Below are 21,877 nucleotides of genomic sequence, written 5' to 3' on the forward strand. Positions count from 1 at the left end.
GCACAGCTTAACATGAAGCAAAACTGTGCTGGAGACTCAATTGTTAGAGTCTTCGCAGAACATCTCTTCTTACAAAACCGATGGCAGAGCTGACTTATTGCCTGTTGTGTCGTGTGGGAGACAGAACTTCTGGACTTCTTTTTAATACGATATACAATTTTTTCGATTATTATTACTAAACATATTTGATTTACCTTTCCCCCTTTAAAAAGATTTTTTAAATTTTATTCAACATGTTTTTTCTTTGGTATTACATCACGAAAATATTCGTCTGAAAGCTGTATTAAGGTACAGGACACCTAACCTCTCCCATGTTCTGGTGATATTTAAAGAAAATTACTTTCTTTTTAAAAGAATGACTTCCTTTTTTAAAAAATTACTTTTTGAAGACCATTTCTTTCTAAAGAAACTTTATTTTTAACTCAAATGATACCTCGATCATTTTGCATATCCGACTGCGAGACAAACAATGCTTTTTGTCTCTCACTGGCGCAGCGCTTATTGCCAGGATCGTCTCATCGTCAGATGTAAAAAAGAGACGTGGGGGTAAAGGTCGGGGTAGGTTATCCTGACAAAAGAAAACTTAAAAATTATTAATTTCGGAACAGGCACAATACATTATGCATGTGTTGATGAAAGTCTCTTTGTCTTATCAAAATTATGTTTTTTCTGAATATTCGTGTAAGAAAACAGGGCTTCTTTAGACGCGCAAGCCTTACTTCTATTATACTGCTTTCTGTTTGGGTGGTGATATACATCCTTCGTAAATAAAATCTACCTTGATTCCAGGACCTGTCGTCTCATTTTTTTATTCGCACAGCAAATCTGTCAATAAGCTCGGCGCTGGTGAGACACAAAAAATCCTAGGAACGAGGTTGTCGCTCGATGCGTTTTGTCGTGTTTTTGGTTGTTACAGAATGACATGTGGCGTGAGAACAAAAAAAGGAAGAATGTGTTTTTTATTCATCCCTAGAGAAGACTAAACCACGTAACTGCATTGGCGGGGGTTGTAAAAGTAATTTTTTTGATTTATTGATACTATGTGGCAGTTGTCATTGTAATAATTTAATTTCAGAAGAATGCAGTGCACGAACGTTGCAGTGAGGTACCTCTTCTGTTGTGATACAAGTTCCATGGCGAGACGTGCCTTTTTGACGTTCACAGCATCAGCGAATATTGTGCGAATATCACGGCTATCCGAAGGATGAGTATTACAACAATCTTTCATTTAAAATCGTCTTGATGATGTAAACCCCTTTCGCTTTGTTATATTCTTTATATGAAAAAGCAAAAAAGGGACAAGGGTTTTTAGCAAAACAAAATTCATTTTTGAACAGTTGATTTGCGCCATGATTGTTACATTGTTCATTCTTACCAACATGATAGTAGGTTTTTTACATCATAATTTTTGATTCGATTTGTGTTATTTAGTTTAAGCATTATTCCAGCATCGATGAATCAATATCAGCTATTCCGAGACAGCCAGCCAATTTGTTGTGAAACGAAGTCTAAAAGTGTGGAAAGTTTTTTTTGTACAAAAAATAGTCAAAATTTTATAAATAGTCAATATTACGTAATAGATAGGGATTGTTCACAAATGACTTCAAACGTTAGGGGGGAGTGGGGCTAATGCTAAAGTTGACGAAGGCTGACCGACCTTCACAATTCTCAAATAATCAGTAGCGTGTAAAAATCTTTCCGTGCTACTATTTTTGGATTTTCGTTACATTGCACGCGAGCGTAAAAAACTATCATGGATAGAGATTGATCACAAAAATATCAAAGGACATCAGTGTCTCTTTCGATGACGCCAACTCAGGGGGAGGGTCAAAACAAACTTGAAAAAGGTTAACGTCATTTGTGAACAATTTCTGGTAGTTTTGTCAAAAACAAACTGTTTCCTAGTACAATCCTTTTAAACGAATAAAATTTTTGCACGTGCTTCTTCTGAAACTTCTGAACGAATTTATAAATCCCATTTTATCAGCTAAATTCTGACTTTTCGTAGTGTCAAGTACTCCATCTTATGGTCGAAAATGCGGTAACTGGTCGTGTTAAGCGGAGGTTAAAATATTTTTAGTCCAAGTGGACTTCAAAATACGATTTTGGATTATCTGGTGCCTTCTTTTTAACTTCACGTTACTCCTCAGTTTGAAGCAAAAGCAAGTATGACTTATGTGTTATACATTAAGAACTAAAATTTTCGGCGGAGAATGCTTCGGCGGAAAAACATTGGCGGAAAAACTTTTGGACACAACTTTTAATTTCAGCGGAAAAATTTTCGGACAAGATATATAAAGTCAAAAAATGTATGGATAAGTCTTTTGAACGAATTGTAACCAAATTTCAAAAGTAAAGATTACGGGAAATGACACAAAAAGAAGGCTAAAAGCATATATGGTGCACATATATTCAATCAAGATCTAAAAGGGTCTTTATGATCCAACTTTATAGATTAAGCCTAAACCCCCCCCCCCCCTCAAAAAAAACTTTATTATTACTTTATTTGGAGAAACTTTCGCAAAAAAACTTTCACGTTTTTCGGCCTTTTTCGCGAAACTTTGTCTCGCAAAACTTTCAAAAATGGCCATTCGCTAAAGTTTATTCAGTACAAACTTTCTAAATTGTTGATTCGCGAAAGTTTATCCACTAAAATCTTTAAAAAATTTGCTGGTTTTAAAAGTTTTTTTTTTTTCACTCGCCCTCCCGTTTAAACAAGAGACAATTTGCGCTGGGAATAAGATTAGAATAGACTTAGAAATAAACAAAAGCGTGATGTTCAAATGCATGTATGCTTATAACCGAGTTACTGGCGAAGAAGATGATGACGACGATGTGTGGGAGCCCGAAGAAGACGAACTTAGAAATGTATTTGATCTGTTTTGTGATTTTGACGATGAACCCAATTTGTAAATAGAAATTTTTACATACCATTAGAAAAAAATTACATCGTTAAAAACACTTCTTCCTTCTTCTTCTAACATAAGAAATATAGGCCACATTTTTTATAAGAACATAAAAGATAAGTTCAAAATCACGAATCGCGAAAGTCTATCTCGCCAAAACTTTCCAATTTTAGATGTCGTTTTATCTCGCGGAAATTTTTCAATTTGTAGATTCGCGAAAATTTATACAAAAAATTTTCGCGAGTTTTTGGACTTGCGAAAGTTTCTCCGAATAAAGCAAAAACTGCAGTTTTTATTGATTTTCTGATTACCCTATATATAATTTCTATGCACTGGTCCTTTTTTAAAAAAGTAGAAAAAACAAGATTTTCGGACAAAAAAACTTTCGGCAGACACAAATTTTGGACGAAAAAATTTTCGGACAAAAAATCCGAAAGTTTTTCCGTCCGAAAATTTTCGTTTCTAATGTACTCGCTTTTTGTGAGCCAAGATGATAACTCCGAGTAGCAGCAGTTTCTTAAAAAAGGGTTACTTAATTAGAATGGCAGATTATTTATTTGCAGATGATTTGGAAATCTTTGGAACTTTCCGGCTTTTGAATGTTATATCTATTTTCGTTAAAAAAATAAGGAAAATCTGATTACTAGTAATAGAATCTGACAAATTTGATCGTGCATCATTTTCTTTGACTTGCTGGATCCAAATTCTCGAATATGACAATAGGATGCAAATTGGACTTTAAGAAACCTCGACCAACCAGTTTCTTTACTAAGGACTCTTTTCATAATGGCGGAAATGATAGCCGAATTAGTATTGTATTAAATCAATCATACTTTCCAATAAAATTTGAAATCGGCAAGTCGAATAAAAAGTGGCACCAGGATTTTAGACTGTTTAGATATTTTCAGACAAGAAGATATGATAAATATATACATTAATTATAAGCTTGAAATTAAATCACTGAGAATAATGAGATCAAATTCATCATTAAATTGGAAAGTATTGTTACAGTGGGAGCAAATTAAGAATCCAGGACTTTCCAGAACCAATTTCATTTTTCAGGACTTTCCAGTACGTTGACTACCCAGTAGTGGCAAAAAATTACAGCTTTATACGACCAGCCCAAATGGCGCCAAATTGGTAAAATACAAAAACTTCAACAGTTACAAAATTTATTTGTTAAATTTCATCATTATTATTTATTGAACGTATCACAGAACGGGAAAAATATACAACGTGATAAAGTGTAAAAAATTATTTGAACAATATTATTTAGAAAAACAGTCTTAAACGAATCACCAATATTCCGATTAAAGGAAAATGTTAGCTGTTTACTCAATAAATATAAGTGATTAGTACGCGTAAATCAATTTCTGAAACGCATCTTGTCAGATTAATGGCGAAATGGCTAAAAAATTGTTAGACATTTAAGAAAACTTTTGCATTGTACTTCAAAACTGACAATTTATTTTTAAAAATTTTAAAAAAAATCTTATTGTTCAAAAATGTGATTTTTCAAAGAGTACCTCGAAAAAGAGATGAGACAAAAGAAGGCCGAAAAATTTACTTTGTGTTGAAGAAAGACGGTGATTCCTTTTAGGGACGTCCTGTGTAGCCTTTCTAATCGTCAAACTTACAAGAGATTTGCACGACGATGCAGAAAAAATACTATTGTCGAGAGTGAAGGCTGCTTTCAAATAAAAGCATCATTACCGCAGCTCACAGCGCGTCGCAACCATTATGCTCAATTTCAAAAAAATGGTAGCGTTTCTGTAATTTTCATTGATTGTTAAAAAAGTTGTCCGCCTGCAAACGCTTGGAAGTTGACTTGCCTTAACTTTCAAAACTGCAAAATTAGAAACGTTTTAGCTAGAAAAAATCCAATGCGCATGCCCAGATACTAACCACCCGTGTGAGCTGTGGCCAAAAACGACCAATAGGAAGCGACCTAAACTTATAAATATTACTTCTAATCACAATAAATAAAAGGTTTGTTATTCTAGCTATGAAAAATGTTGTCCAAAGTTATATCTTTTCTGTTCGGTAACTTCACCTGTAAAAAAGAAAACTTCGTTGAACATAAAGTTAAACCTCCTCTACAAAAAAAAGGTTTATATTTCATGGAACAAACACGGCTGATATTTCCTACCGTCACAAACAAAAACAAACAAACAAACAAATAGAAGAGCAAGTAATAAATAAAAACAAGGTAAAGTATATATGGATTAGTGTTTATTTAGAAAAACGTTTTAGTAAGACCAGATTTGTTGTATTACAGGAAGAGGAAACACTTAATTCCTTGAAATTCCTCCTACTCCTGTATTTCGCTTTAGTAGGGTGGTTAAGTGGTAAGAATTTTCAATGCTTTATTTGTGTTCACTCGAACAGGTTTTTACTGCGGGTGAGAATATTTGAAATTTTAATACAACACTACGGGTGACTTTTAAAAAGTGCTTCTAATTTTAATTAAAAAACAACAAATAACAAAACAAAACAAAAGAGACGTACTTCTTTTAAGAGCTTCCTGCTGCAGTAGATCAATTTGCTGCTCCACGGTCAACCTCTGCTGATGCTGCTCAACAAGTCCCGTCATACCAGTTGAAAAGCCCCCTACTCTGTTCTGGTTGCCATGAAGTGCATGCGCTGGATGAAGAGCATGATGATCGAGCACAGTATTATTGCCACTAGCACTTACTAAAGATGACCTGCTAAGTCCTTCCATGAGTTTAATACTTGGGTGTATGCTATGAAGGTTTGATGTGGAATGGGAAGAAGTATGTAGGCCTGGTTGTTGTTCTATTTGGTTGCCTTGAATAAACCTTGCTGAAAATTGGCGAGCATCGCTTTCATTTGCTTGGTGTAACCTATAATAACAGTCCTTGAGTTGAAATGAAATTCTTACATAAAAGTAAATTTAAAACTAATGCGTTATCAAAGTAACAGAATAAATTTACGCAAATATCATGTTTATTTATATCCTGAAAAATTAAAATTTAGCATCCATGAGTTTATTTATAACAGCAATCTTTGTTCGTAAAAGTCAAACTTTATTAGACACTGTGTAACTCACCTTGCAGCTGGATGTTGTGGCACATAAAAGTCCAATGTCTTCTTCTCAGTATGAGCAGATGATTGAGGATTACGCAAATAAGATTGCATAGGCGTTGTAGACACAGCTCTTGCCTGTTGATTCGGAGACTTGTTTGGAGATGGATGCATAAGCGGCTGTTGCATTGTTGTGTACTTAGGTGATGGTTCATGCGACACAGTATGGTGCGATAAAGCGACACGCGGTACGTGATGTAAACTAGGTCTCGGTGGAGAGTTTCGCTGCACTTGATGTATGTGCTGATGAACAGGCGAAGTTCTTGGTACAAACAATGACGGATTTCCATTAGTGCTATTCATCGAACTACTCGACGGGGTTTTGTTTACAATTGGGTTTGGAGAATGTGTAATACGTGCAGTATTTTTGTTCGACGAGGACTGGTGCATTACCGGTGTACTAATGTACTGGTTGGAAGGTTGCCATTTTTTTTGCTGGGCGCATTGGAGTTTACCGGTGCTTGAAGGCTGCGCAGTAATCAGCTCTGTTATATTTTCTTTAGAGAATCTGTTTATAGAGGCTTGATGAGATATTCTTACCAAATCATTTTCCATCTCAGACCACGATCTTTCTTCAACTGATTTCGGTGGCGACAAAGCATAATCCAACACACTAGCTACAGGTCTTTTTGATGCAGTAGAAAGCTCAGCATTATTTGGCGTTTTACGTTTGACAGCTTTTGAGCTCTGTATTTTGACATTTTTAATAAAATGATCAACCTTCTGCTTATCAAGAAACGTAGGCGTGTTTAGAAAGGGAGAAACTTTCGGCGAAGGTTGCAGTAATGAAGTTGGCGTATTAAGTGGCGTTTTCTGGGTCGTAGATGTATCTATAGCAACATTAGCAGAGCTGGTGGGTTTTGTTAGATTGTTCGGAGTATGCACTTTAACTAGTGTTGGTTTTACCTTCTGTTTTGAATGTGCGCTTAAAAAAGCATCCATCGTTGTGATAAACTTAGTGTTGGCGCTGTTAAGTGGCGATGAACGTGATACGATCTTTAAATTTTGTGGAAGACAAGTAACGATGTCTGTACCAGGTGTCGCAAAAGCTTGACTGTTCGCTTTGCTTACCGAGGGTAGCGAACTTTTGTTGATCATTGCGTACACAGATGTATTTACGAAACGAGTCGCAGCCAGTTCTTTCTTGACACCCGTTTGTGTAACTTTAGCAGAGCCAGTCGCTATCAGAGGAATCGATGTTGGTGTACTATATTTTATGTTGGTAAATACAGACGGGGTGTTAACAAGTGTTTGTGACGTGGCTGACTCTTTTGTCGACGTGAAAACTTGCGTAACCAGTGGGACGGTTTTGTTTGAGTCGCTAATGTCGTCACTTGTTTTCTTCCCAGCTTTTTTGCCTTTTATTCTAAAAAGAAGCGATTTACCATAGAAAGCGATAAATGGGAAGAAATTTAAAATTTCAAGCTAGATTATCTTTGAGTTGAAAAGCCATAGTAGAGTAGGATTTTATCTATTTTCTAACATATGTTTAAAGGACAATTTTGTGCAAGTTTTATCAAAGTGCATTTTTCAAATTTAATGTTTAGTGTTTTTTTTATTCACAAAAGAGATAAAAACATCTTCCACATCTGCGTCCATGTTTATTCGTTTTTTACAGCAGTTACCAGCTTCGGTATAATTTCCACTGGACAAGAAACAGCACATTATCGTTAGCACAACATTCACTTTGCGCAACAATACTTTTAATTCGAACATAAAATCAAATTTTCATTTCACAAAAAAGAGCACTTACAATGGCAGGGTAATTTCTTGATGAGCAGCTCGACTTTCACGATACAAAATTCTACAAAAAGCAAAAGAAAAGTAAACACCCAAATTAATAAAACTACAAAGAAAACACGCGTTAAGATTGTATTTCTACCTGCTCGTCATCCAACCCTTTGGCCACATTTTTCGAATTTCCGACTCCAGGAAGTCCTAAAAAAAAACAAAAAACATGTGCTTAAGAACATTAATTTGAAATAAAACAATAATCCTCGGAAAGTTTTGCAATAAGCCACATTTGAAAATTGCAAAAGCACCACATCGTTATACGAATCTAACATGGCAAGGCATCGGACAACAAACCTTAATATATTCTTCTGCCGTCATACTTTTCGATTTTGACATTTTAAACAGACCCACTCGCACTGATATGACGTCACAAAGAAGTTTTCTAAAAAAAATTTGCAGCATGAATATTGATTTGTTTACCTTGGAACCAGCGTGGAATATGAGCCAGTTTGGCGAGAAGTCAAATTTATTTCAATGATTCACTAAGTTTTCTGCTGCCGTTTTGTGTATTCAAATAATTTTATGTTCAAAGACATATAGGACGTTTAAATACTACTACATAAAAAGGGGATAATACTGCGTACCGCACTTCATCAGACCAAGCATATTTTCTTTTTGGAAAATTTTTCTTGTTTTTGTCTTCACTGTTGACAGCAGTCTAAAGAGACAATACACGGCCGATATGTTTATATGAAATAAAAACAACAACCAATGAGTTTAAAAGAAAAAGGAAAGGGAAAGAAAAAAAATGAGGAATTGACAAAAGAACAAACCTCGTCACCAGACTTCGTTGGGTCAACTCCTGTTTGCTTGATTCTAAAAAACAGCATTGTTAAGTGAAAACTGATGGTCAAATTTAATCTGCACGTATTTCAGTTCAAGTGACAGGATCAAAACAAGAAGCTCCAAATACATCAGCATGAACACTAATAGCCATTTTCTGATAAAACCGGGGTACTAGAAATCAACAACAGCTATTACAATTCTTTGAACACATATGTCAATAAGAAAATGTTGACAACTTCTTTCTTTAGATTTATTTTTTTAATACTTTCTCAAATCAAAAGAGCCAAGGAAGCAGGAAGTGAAAATAATTCCACTTAATTTACAAAATGGGGATTGTCCCAAAGTAACAGCTTAGAATCAATTCTTATCTGAGCATGAAACAACGTACTGTTCCCGCGCTTGTTCTTGCAAAGCTTTTGCTACTTCATCATCGTATGCTTTCTTTTGATCAGGCATCGAAGCATCAATTTCTGAAAAGTTAACAGATACCACAAACTGTCTAAGACAGAAAAAAAACTTAACCATCTAGCCTTTCGGTAGCATGTGAAAACTATATCAATGATGTAAAAAATCAATAACAACAGCGAAAACGGCAATAGAAACAAAAAACAACAACAACAACAACAACAGTAGCAGGTGGTTAGCTTCTGAATAAATCTAGCAAATATCAGGAACTTCATTAAATGCAAATACACTTCAAATTCAAACCTTGTTTCAGCAACCTCATTGGCTCATCTTCAAGGTCTCTTTGATGCTGAACAACCAACGTCCGACAACGTTTAACTAACGTGTCTTTAGCGCAGGGAAGATAAAAGAGGATGTGATCATACACTGCCTACAACGATGAAAACAAGTTTGTTTGTGAAGTTTGCGAAACGATTCAGAAAAACTACAAGACTTCCTAATTTCTTTTCTACTAGACTTAACTGTGTTTTTACTCCGATCATTCATAATAAAATCTTTTTGGAGGGTTTATTGTGTTTGGTTTCAGAATACAACTTCTATATAACGACTTGTTGCAGATACTTACATTTCTAAGTTTTGGTGACTGTTTCCTGCACTTCCTTGCAAAGCTATAAAAGTGATTATAAGTAAGGCTAACGTTACGCAGTTTTGGTTGGCTTAAACCTTCCACTGTAGGACGTTCTTGAGCTAAAGAAGTTGATTTATACAGATGTTTGGAAAAACATTACTTGTATTTAGTTGGTAAAATAAGCATTTTAAACTTTATAACGCATTTTTTGTGTATTACTCTAAGAGTCTATATCCAGAATAGCCACTCAGGATTGGGCAAAGCAATTCCTACATGTCCAGTTAAAAGAAAAGTTGGTGAAGCACCATTAGTTACCTTAGTAATACTTTATTAACCTCTGTGTTAAAGAATTTCCCTTTCACTGAAACTTCTGAGAACTGTTTAAGCTGGTTAATATCAGTTAGAAGGTCATCTGACAATCCCTCTGGTAATGGTGACTCAACTTTCACTGGTGTTGTTTTCGTGCTTTCGACAGGTGTACTTATTGTTCCAGTGGAACCAACGGTGGAAGGTGTCAAAACAGGAGTGACACTTCCTGTTGCTGTGCTGCTGATCGGTGGTTTACCAGCTAAAATAGCATTGGTATTACTTGGAGCAAAAGTAGTAATAATCTTTGCCAAAGGTACATTATCATCCACTGGAGAATATTTTTCAGTTTTTATGGTTTCATCGTTCGATGATTTCCGTATTTTAGATAGTGGCACATCGTCCTCATATGATTTGTTTAATTGGGCTAAGGGAAGACCATCTTGAGAAGAATCGTCAATAATAATGCTGTTCTTCTTCTTATTCTTTTTACTGAGGATTCTAAAAATATTGACCGCAATGGTATATTAAGGAAGAAGAGAAACGTACAGAGTTCCTATTAATTTTTCATGTTTCGTTTTTTTTATAAGTTTGCTATACTCTTTTGCCAGGTCTTGAGCACACAGACACCTTGACAAGCTTCTACACTACCAGTACCTGTACATTATGTATGAAAATGCGAGACTGACATAACAATGTAGATGGCTAAAATATTTTATTAAGAAGATTTCATGCAAATTATGAATGTAAAACAGAAATGGAAATTATCTTCAGCTTATGGATTACATTTCGCTCTTTGAAACTCCCCCCCCCCCACACACACAGTTCCCTAACCTGGTGCTCTCCCTACAATTATGATTACAAATAAAAACATACTTTTGTGCCTTTAACAAGGACTCTTGCCGTTTCCTCTGCTTTTCTTTGTTGAGAAATTGTTTTTTCTTTTTATGGGTGCTCAATTCCTTGGGCGTTTTTGATAATTTTTTTTCATCCACTATTTTCTTTTTCTAAACCCAATAACAAACTAGCTGTCTTTAACTGCATTCTTACAAAAGTAAAAACAAAAAACATTAGCTCTTTCGTGTAGAGATTATTAGAACCAAACACAATGAACTTCATTTAAAGACGTTCCTCGTATAACATACCTTCTTCTTTTTTGCAGACAGCTGGATACTTTTATTGGCATCCCTTAAAGCAAAACAACAAGACTTGAGTAACAAATGTCCTGAATCAAAACACAAAGATAGCTTGTAGGACAACTTTTCACTTCTTTGAAGTTTTCGAAATTAAAAACATATTTTCTAGCATAAGTAACTTTAAAATTTCAAATTGTTTTTTTACGAAGAATTTTGATGAACTTACACCTTGATGGTTAAAAGTCATTATACACTAGCAAAAATATTTTAAACAAAAATTTAAGCAAGTTTTGATTAATAGGTGAAACCTACTAAGCCACCCAAGTCGACCAGTTAAAATATGGACGGCTGTACTACCCGTGAAAGAATCCACTGTATTTCTTATTAAATCCATGTAATGAAAATCAATATATATATATAGTATCGTGTGAATTTTGCACCATAGTCACAATTTGCATTATTCTATATTTATAACCTCTGAAACAAAATGTCTAAAAAACTCTGAAAAGTGGCTAAAAATAAGTTGTTCAACAACAGGAGATCTGTGACGTGTCAAAACTAAACCCGGTTTTTGAATTGGTAATAAAAACAGCAAATCAGGAAAGAGGTTGACCAAAAACATTAAAAAAATTATTGCATCCGACCAATAATATTTAAATCGCTGAAAATATTATTCCAATTGTAAGGACTAACACAGGTTTTCTTCACAAAACGACTAGAGAACCAGCAGAGAATAACCAGTTTATACAGAACAGCCAGAGAACTGACAGCGAAAAAACAGAATAAGCAGAGAACTGACGGCAAATGAATTTAAAACTCTGTGCAGAAGAAGATCAAGGACCATATTGGAGGGCCTATAGAGCCCAGGATCTTGTAGGACCCTGGACTCTTTAGTAAAAAATAAGGAAATAAAAGTAATATTAAAGTCAATAAATTTTTGTGAATGTTGCAGTTTTGGTGTTCTCTCATAAAATTTAATTTCCCCGTGATTAAAAAATTCGGTCATCTGTGAAATGTAACTTCTGAAAATAACTTGGCTGTAGTGTTTTTCTTAAAAGTTTATTGGCACATAAATTTCTAAACTTTGTGAAAAGCAACATAAAATAATTACAATATGTCATACTTTTCTATGGATAGTGGTCGATAATCAAGATTTCCTTGGTTCACATAAAATCCACCATACTCAGTTGTCCAATCAGATGGTACCACTTCGTCATACTAAATGTTGTAATATACATTTATACTGAAAAAAAACAGGATCAAACCCAAAATTTCTAACACTATTTTTCCTTTTGTTATTTGTTAATTGATTTAGTAGTACTCTTAAAAGAGAGAAAAAGAACTTAAAATATATAATGTTAGGTATACTTTAAGTTTTTTTTGAAACAGACTGTATTAACATCTTTTTTCATAAGTGAATTAGTTCTCACAGAAACTAATTTTCAGCACATTTTAAAGGCAAGTCTGTGAAAAAGCCTTTGTGAAATTAATTGGTAGTTAAAAATCCAAAAAACAGTCAAAGCACACAACAAAGCACTTGCAAAAGATGCTAAGATGATTTTCGATAAAGATATATATTTTTATTCATTTTAAACTTCTTTTTTAAGACATAGTAATTAAACTTGTTAAAATATTCTACTTCTGCAAGTTAAAATTTATCTTTTGTCCTTAATACCAGACATTAAGAACAAATAATAAATTTTGAATTGCTAGGTATTACAATTACAAAAATAGAATATTACAGCCAACCCATAGAAATAAAATTGAATTTACTAGTTAGTTAGAACGTACAGCTTCTGAATTATCAATAAATGTATCATCTTCATCGTATCCATAACCAATATCAATGAAATCCTAAATAAAAAATACAAATAAGAAAAAGAAAAAGTCTCTTCTCTGCAAAATTAAAATTTCTTAAGAGTATCAATTTTGAATACCAGTAAGAAAAAGAAAGGACATAAAACTACTAGCGGTGATTAGCTTCTACATAACGAGTAGGACCAACAAGCCTATTAACTAATAAAAAATGTTTCGAATCTACCATCTACTAAAGAAATTTGCAGTTTAACTGATTTAAAAAAGTTTATTGAGAGGGTAAAGTAATTAAAAAACAAACATTGCTTTTAAAACTAACATCAAATAAACAAAACAAGATGAGAAAACTCTTTTATATACTGTATATTAACTTTAGTTAAGAAGTTTTAACAGAATTGTTCAGTAATGGTGACTATTTCCCAATCCATAGATAATTTCACATACATATTTAAATATAATTTTATGTTTATTTTGAGTTTTTTAAGTGTTTTCTTTTACATAAATAGTAGGTCCTCACAGTTTTAACCTTTTTTGCTAATCACATACTGGTGTGAATGTTCGAATATCTCACTAATTGTTTTTTTTTTATATTTAGAAAATATTCATTCATTGTAAAGTTAATGATTTGTTGTCTGTTTATGAGCCAAAGTATACCATTTTTCTCTTTATGAAAACCTGAGGGTTTTTTACAGCTATAGTCACAGTAATAACACTGGTCTAGATTTTTCCCTAAGCACATGGTTCTATCAGTGAAAGTGTGCCCAGTTTCTTCTGAAAAGTAAAATCTAGGAATATCAATTCCTATAGCATTAGCCATTTTGAAGGTCCCTATCTGACCTTTATATCTTCTAAATGCTGTGCATTTAAAAAATATACGTTTCAGGGAATATTTTATAACATTTTTAGCCATGTATAAATCTTAAACAAACAATTAGAACTAGTTAGAATTTTTTTTAGTTTGGTAGCTAGGTGAAATTTTATCTTAGCCAAATTTATTCTTTTTTTTTTTTGCATATCTAAACCAAGCTGATTTTTAACTTCAGCTCCAGAACATTACCCAAAATTATTCAGTTTTAACAATTTCTCTTTAAACTCAAACTGTCATGAAAAATTATTATTGCTGAAAATAACTTCAGTGCTACACACAAAAAGATTTCGTAACCATTATAGAAAAACAATAACAACAAAGGTGAGTAACGTAACAATTTATGACGATCTTTATAGTAAAGAACTGTGCAAGCTCAAACCTCAAACAGCACTTTTCGTTTTTCTCAAAATCAATTTTATACAATCTATTTCATATTTTCATTAAATAGTAAAGAAAATGCACATACATAAAACATTGAATAAATAATGCAGCCTTTAGACAGCTAATAAAGGGTTATTGCTACATTAAGTTTTATATTTTGTTTTTCAATTATTTTACATTTACTAAATCTGCAGATAAAATCATATGTTTTTCATAATAAATTTACCTTGCTATACGAAATTTCAAAGAACATAATTAAGGACAAAAAAAGGTTTTTTCTTTTGACTTTAAATATATATTTTTATTTATAAAACTAATATCTACTTTAGTACTACTATTTTGTTTTTATATGACATTCTAAAACCTATCAGACTTTTGATTTAAAACAAAAATATTAAGGAATTTATATTTATAAAATATGAAAAAGGATAATTTTTTTTTTCCCCAGTTATATCTATCTTCTATTCAAGGTTTCTTGTTAGTTTAAGGTTTTTCCAGTGATTTTTATTATTGTATTGATCCCTCAAAGTAACTTTTAAGATTTTATTTAAACCGTATTCCAAGTTTTGGGAATAACTTTCACGTTTTATAGGTTTTAATATGGTTTTATCATTACTTAGCTATCTTCCATAACATTATATGCCTGTTGTCATGGCGACTCATCAGTTAACAGGTCGTCAGGAGAAAAACTTCTTCAATATCTTTAAACACTTTCAAATTCATATTTTAGGATTTTCGTGTTTTTAATTCCACACCTCTTAAATGTTTGGAACCCATTTTGTAATTCCAGGTTTTTTTTAAAAAAATTTTTATCCTATAATTTTTCAAAAATGCTCTAACAAACATTTTTGTTAAAGTTTATGACAATACAATGTCTCCTTCTTTATTTTCAGAGAGGCCTTCTTTAGCTCCCCCAGCATTTCAGAGCTACAAAAAGGTCTGAATATAGGACTTTTAGAACCAAGCAGACATCCCATGTTTAAGTAAAAGAAGAAAAAAGCATCAAAAATCAATCCTCAATACATAAGAAAATTAACTTACATCAACTTTCTTCTTTTTGTTACTCTTTTTAGAAGGACCACCCTAAAATAATTAAAAAAAATAACTAAATAAAAATGAAAATTGAATAACTGTAATTTATAGTATCTGTTGTATCAGCCTCACATTTCCAAGATTTGGAACAAAGAAGTGTTATATATTTTTGCATGCATGCTCTTTCTATAAAAACCTTTTGAAATTGAACAGAAGTGAATTTTTAAAATTATTTTCTAAAAAATCAAATTTGCCATGACAAATATAAAGTTTTTGACGAACAAACTTACATATTTATCTTCAAATTTCTTAGCTAATGCTTTTAGTTCATCAGTCTCGTCATTATCCAATCCAATTGAAGTTTCAGAACTATGCTGTTTATTCTGGAAATTGAAAGCTCAGTAAATTAGAATTACTAATAATCAAAAGTTACTTCTTGGCAGATTTTGTAGCGGCTTTCATTGGTGATACGCCTTGTTACGTCTGCCGAAGGGTTGCGCACATTTAGTGGACCGCGGGTATATAGTGTTTGTGTTGTGTATGGCAGAAATTTTTTTTCCACTCTCTACTTCGCGGGGGACTTCTGCTCGACCCGGCTCTAAATTAGAGCCGGGTCGAGCAGAAAATATACCACAACCTATGAGTTTGGTACCACCAAGACAAAAAAAACACTCATCGAGCAAATCTTTTTTGTCTCGGTGTCCTTGTTGTTTCTAAAGATTTGAATGCGATAAGAAATGGTAATCGAGATTCTTTTGTTATGCTAATATGGAGCTTTGTAATATGAGGCTTCGTTTGCCTCGTTTAATGTGCTTAATTGTCGCTACAGCCACGTGAATTTATCTTCAAGAATAGATTTGTTTTTGTCTGAACCACGCTGTTGCTAAACCTGTTAACGGTGATTAAGTGGAAGGATTACTTTATGTCTTATATGAAATTAAACTTAGGACGGTTCCTGGCATTGATCCCTTGCCTTCCTGATCTGGCTTGTTGTAGTAGCTTTACTGATGTAGCTAGCTAGGGAGCTAAATACTATTTTTAAATTCCTCTAAAATTACTTTTACTAGCTATTTTACTAGCTATATCAAGCTAGCCAGCTAGCTAGCTACACAAAATAATGCTTTAATTACCTTTAAAAAACCTTTGTCCTGCTTTGCATAATTTATCAACAAGGGTGCTGATAAGCCGCATACGCTGAAAAAAGTTAGGGAGAGTCCGGCGTTTCGAAAAAATTCAAGTATTGGCTCGAAAAAACTCGCATAACCCAGAAGATGCCCGAAAAAAGCGCCTTCTTCCAACTGTCGTCCTCATTGTATGTTACAAGGAATTGCATTTTGTGAATGCTCCTGGTGACTTAGAGAGTTCTGGAGAGTACTGCGTGCAGTTTCAGAGGAAACCAATAATTTCATTCAAAAAGCCGCCAAACTCACCCTTTTATATGCGGGCGTTTGCAGCTTATCGGAACCCTCTTTTTATCATGAGGGGCTGGATACCTGACTCCTGTTTTTTTGAAAAAAATGGGGGTAAAATAACTTCCGAAGGAACCTTTTTGAGCTTGACTAAATTTATATACATATATTGATATAATATACCTTGTGCATCACATGGCATTGATTTGTATTTTTTAATAAATTCTCACTTCAAATCAAAAAGGGAGACAATAATTACACAACCTGGTATTAATTCAGTTCCTGGTAAAATTGTATTCTTGTTTCTTATTTTTAAATGTACTTTCTTTTTCAGATCAACTGTTATCAAACCATGCACCATCAGCATTTTCGAAAAATCTTCAACGAGAGAGTAAATTTTAAATGATTTTATTGGGAAATTATTGAGTAATAATTCATTGAAATTGAACTTGTTCAGAAGTTGTTACATTCGAATCATCAAGTTCATATGTACATTAACAATCTGTATCCTAGAATTTCAAGAATTTTTCAGATCAGTTATAAAAATATCCAGTTAAAGTTTTTAGAATATATATATGTGTAAAAAAATAATTTCGTAATTTTTTTTTTTTTTTTATGTTGTATTTTAGATTAGTGACAATAATAACTGAGAATTAGGATACTTATGATTTGTTTACCCATTGTTTTCCGCTTTCAAAGTCTATACTTCAAATTTCAGAATCTTCCAGGCTAATGACGGAAATCTTCAAGCCGCAGGGCTTCTTATTTATAATTTTTTCCCCTGGGCAATAAGCTTATCCACAAAACTCTATTCGATTCCGTTCTGCATATCTGTTATCATACCCGTTACATGTTACATGAAACATCCGCCATTTTCCATTTTAAATTTCGATCTCGTTCTAAATTCATACTTTTTAAATCGTTAATAGCAATTCGGGGCGCATTAGTGGTAACTATGGCTAGTTTATTTTGAAGAAGAAGTGTTCGTTGACAGATTGTTTAGAAGCTGTTTTTTCATAAACAATTTGTTTGACTTATATTAGTTGACAGGTTATTTCTTTCATCCTTGTTAACTGTACTACGTATACAAGACAGTCTGCTGAGGTCTTTGGCTTAAACCCATTGCAAATTATACACAGCAACCGCATCCTCCGAAACTCCTTGAGAATGTCATTCTTATGAATTTTCTTTAAACGTGACTGTAACTTTGTTGCATTATTGGCTGGTGATACGGGCTCAAACTGAACAAGATTTAGAATGTGCAATGGGAATTACAAAATGCAACTTTGCATCTACACTTTTTAAATGATAACCCTTATCCCACAGCAAATATTGTAAAAATAAATTAATTGATACCTACCACCTGTTTTAAAAGTGTTTGATAGTTATATTCTGGGCATTTTTGATCATCAGATCTGAATAAATCTATGTTAAATCTATGAATCCTGCAGTCATCGATTGTCTTTTCACTTGCAACACCAAGTAGGCCATTTACTCTTGGATGATTGAGAGGACTTGACGACAAGTCTTGAATTTTTTTTGTTACTAGCATGAGACCATCCTAAAAACAGTTTGAGCATCAGTACATTGTTTTTTAATATGACTATTCAGGTAAATTAAAGGAGTGCCCTAACATTGTGATTATAACACTGTCACTGTCTTTGGCATATAAAAAATTATCAAAACGGAATCATAGAGAGCAAAAAGATTGCCACATATTGTTTAAAAACCTTCAAAATCGAAAGCTAGCTGGCTTGAAACTATCGAAATGGGATCACACAAAGCAAAAACATCATCACAGATTTCATTTAAAAGTTAAAGTAATTTGAATTAGGCGAATTAAGTGAATCTTAAACAAACTCTAAAGCGAATTGTGACCCCAAAACAATTGAAAAACATTAAAAAACCTGACATTCCTTTCTTTTTTTGAATAGAGTGAAAAAACTGGTAACAATGTGCTTTTGTAGATTTAAAATCAAGTGACTATACAGTACCGCCTGAATGTAATGTTACATGTACACGCATTTCACGATGTCGCGTAACGATGTCATGTTTACATAAAAAAACTTAATGTGTCTATTGTTATCACACATATTTTGCATGTTTCTATTATTATCTATAGGTGCGTGTGTTAACAATAATATATACGAAAAACTTTTGTTCAAATTTAAGACATGCATGTTATTGTTTAAACTATAATATTCAGGAATAATATTAACACTCTTTTTACTGTGCTCAAAAGTTTAGATATTTATAATCATAAAAAATAAAAAAGTTTTTTTGCAAGTGTTTTTTCTTATCGCGCTAAAAAGTTTTATTTATATATTCTCAGAAATATTTTTTTTTTTCATCGCGCTAATAAAAAGTTTTTTTAAGATAAATATTTAATAAAAACTTCGTTCTTAAATTTCTAAAATCCTTTATAAAAAAGCATTTATATCGCCGCTTTTCGTTCTTAAGCTTTTAAAATGCAATCTAACGAAGCTTTTCTATCGCCGTTCTTCGTTCTTGAAATTTCAAAACCCGATCTAAAAAAGCATATCTACCGCCGCTTTTCGTTCTTAAATTTTTAAAATGCGATCTAAAAAAGCTTATCTATCGCCGCTTTTAGTTCTTAAATTTTTAAAATGCGATCTAACGAAGCTTTTCTATCGCCGTTCTTTGTTCTTAAATTTTTAAAATCCGATCTAAAAAAGCAATTCTATTGCCGTTCGTCGTTCTTAAATTCTTAAATCTTTATAACTCGTTGCATGTATAGACAAAACATATAACATTTCTTTCGTGTACAGAACAATAACATTCGCTTACGCGTTTACGAAATCGAAAATGTGTGAATAAAAGATGTTCGTGTGCTGAAACAATAGAGGCACGAAGGGTAATTAACTTTTTAAACATTTTTTTGTGTTAATCCCTTAGCAGTTGCAGTAATTATAAAAAACAATAAGCCACACGAAAATTTTATGTGATCGTTAAACTTCACGTGTTGGACACCAACTCCATTGTTTTTGACATGCAAAAATAGATCATGTATTTAACAATGGATATATAATAAAAACGAAAGTTCTGATGCTACCGAAATCTTATGTGAAGGTGATAACTATCGTTCACATGTAACATTACATTCAGGCGGTACTGTATAAAACTTATAAATTTGGACGTATTGTATCTATATTATAATACTAGTACAGGTCTGTCTGTTATACAAAATGGTAGTGCAAATAGCCAAAGGCACGCAATGCAGATAAAGAAGAATGGGCCTACCCGTGGATTTTTCCACGGGTCACCAACTAGTATATATAACATGCAGTACAAATTTTAAAACTGTTCTATATATACATATATTTAGTCTGAAAATGATATAAAATATATTGAAATTTGTTGCAAAGATTATTCATTGCTGATCACTTCTAATAATAACTTGTTATTGCCCCAACATTCAGTTTTTGGTGCTTATATGCTTTGCCGTATGGCTATGTTCTTGATCAACTGTGTTTTTATTGCTTAAATTCTGGGAATCTTGTGAAAAGCATAATTAGTTTCAGTTGATTTGACCATTGGTTTTTTTATCCTGACAGTCAAATGTCAAATTTGGCAGTCGGTGACCCAATGACATCTATTTATTATACTACGATGGTTCCTATGGCTTACTTCTTTTCTAAATCCAAAACACTTCTCTTCTATAATACAAACAAGTCTCTTCTACAATTTGACACTTCTCTTTTGCACTTAACACTTCTATGCATGTAGGCTTAGGCTTCTCTTTGTAACTAGACAAGTGCCTGTGCTGCATTTATTTTACCAACTGTTTTCTACTGTAGTAGAGGTTTCAGTAAGCATAAATTTTGGGGGGAATTAATTCAGATCAGTGGCAGAGTAGTTAGGTTACTAGTTTTAATCGATAGGCAAAATAAATGGCAAAATGGCTGTCAAAGCTCAAACTATTTAAAAAGGAAAATTAAGAAATACCTTAAATGCATACCACAATGTATCTTAAACTTAAGTTTATTGTCTGATAATAAACACATAATATTTTGTGTACATATTTAAGAGCATTGAATGTTTTTTTATGGCTTAGAGCCAGTATTGCTATTCAAAAATGCAAGTTATCTAAACTAAGGACCAGAATCAGCTCTAAGATCTTTTTAAGATCATGGAAGAAAAGTGTTTTACACTTTAAAGAGGATTTTTTGGAACAGAAGAAAAGTTATCAAGATAAGGCGCATAGTAATAGGATAAGTGTTATCATTAAGAGAGGTCATCCATAGGAGGACATCATGATGGGGTAGAGTCTATACCTTTTATAAACAATTTTAGAATGACTAAAATATCAGCTTATCTTTTTTCTGAAAAATATAACAAACAGAAAGTTTTGCAGAATTAATTTGTTATGATTCTGTGATATCTGTGCACAAGTACAAAACCTAAGTAAACATATATGTTGCAAAAAGTTTGTAATGCAAAAAAAATTTGTTATGCACTATCCTGTAAAGTCAAAAGGTCTAAGAATGTTAAAAATATAACTTGAAACTTGTAATTACGAGGTTATATTTCTCTAACACTATTGTAATTGTTAAATAAATTCATTCTAAATGGAACCAGGTTTTAATCTGGTTAAAGATTTGATAAAACATCTACAAATGTAAAATCACGTGTTTCATTGTTTACATTTCTTTTCCCGCTAATAAGCCCTCCATCGTTTTTAACGGTAGAGGGACAATTACGAAAAAAAGCCTGTCTATTATGACCTGCAAATTTAGAAAGCACTTTTCACATCTGCGCATGCTCGAAATAAGCGCAGGCGCAGTGTTTTTAGGAATTTGGCTAACAAATGAAACTCGGCAAACATTACAAGAGGAGTAGACAACGCCATTGCTTAAAAATCTTTTTTTCTTTTTGTAGATCCAAATTAACTCCAAACTGAATAACATTTAATGTACTTTGCAAAAATTACAAAGTTTTTAAAAATTTAATTTTAAACTTATATACTTACAGTTTTTACCGTAAACATTTAAAATTCCAAAAAAATTCAAAAGTTTTTTTGAAAAACTTTTATTCGTCAGAACGCTGGCTTGAAAGAATCAAAAATTTTAACACGAACTTTTTTCACAGACAAATTATGCATGCAGAAGTTATCGATTTATTTTGAAAGTTGCCTATTGTTTTTAGACAAGGTTTAGCCAATCAATTTCATCAAAACATTAGGCTAGAACAATTGATCATTGAATCGATTGGTAGATGTTATTTTTTACAGAGAAACTATCCAGGACAGGAACACAATCATGTGCGTGAAGAAATGCTTGCAATAA

The 21,877-nt window shown here is 32.8% G+C and overlaps 1 protein-coding gene across 1 annotated transcript; it reads right to left on the bottom strand.

Annotated features, from left to right (window-relative positions):
* Nucleotides 1-4,061: 4,061 nt before the first annotated feature.
* Nucleotides 4,062-21,667, bottom strand: LOC130654496 (ubinuclein-2-like). The gene is made up of 20 exons (XM_057457088.1): nt 21,562-21,667; nt 17,932-18,132; nt 15,453-15,545; nt 15,172-15,213; nt 12,858-12,920; nt 12,190-12,284; nt 11,076-11,118; nt 10,807-10,937; nt 9,940-10,431; nt 9,622-9,664; nt 9,300-9,426; nt 8,980-9,061; nt 8,579-8,621; nt 8,390-8,463; nt 8,100-8,187; nt 7,894-7,949; nt 7,765-7,815; nt 5,977-7,377; nt 5,415-5,770; nt 4,062-4,959 (listed from the first exon to the last, which is right to left on the bottom strand). Exons 1-20 carry the CDS (start codon nt 21,577-21,579, stop codon nt 4,910-4,912), a joined length of 3,549 nt encoding a protein of 1,182 aa, XP_057313071.1. The 5' UTR covers nt 21,580-21,667; the 3' UTR covers nt 4,062-4,909.
* Nucleotides 21,668-21,877: the final 210 nt, after the last annotated feature.

The sequence above is a fragment of the Hydractinia symbiolongicarpus genome, chromosome 8 (genome assembly GCF_029227915.1).
Source record: "Hydractinia symbiolongicarpus strain clone_291-10 chromosome 8, HSymV2.1, whole genome shotgun sequence".
In the NCBI taxonomy this organism is placed as follows: Eukaryota; Metazoa; Cnidaria; class Hydrozoa; order Anthoathecata; family Hydractiniidae; genus Hydractinia; species Hydractinia symbiolongicarpus.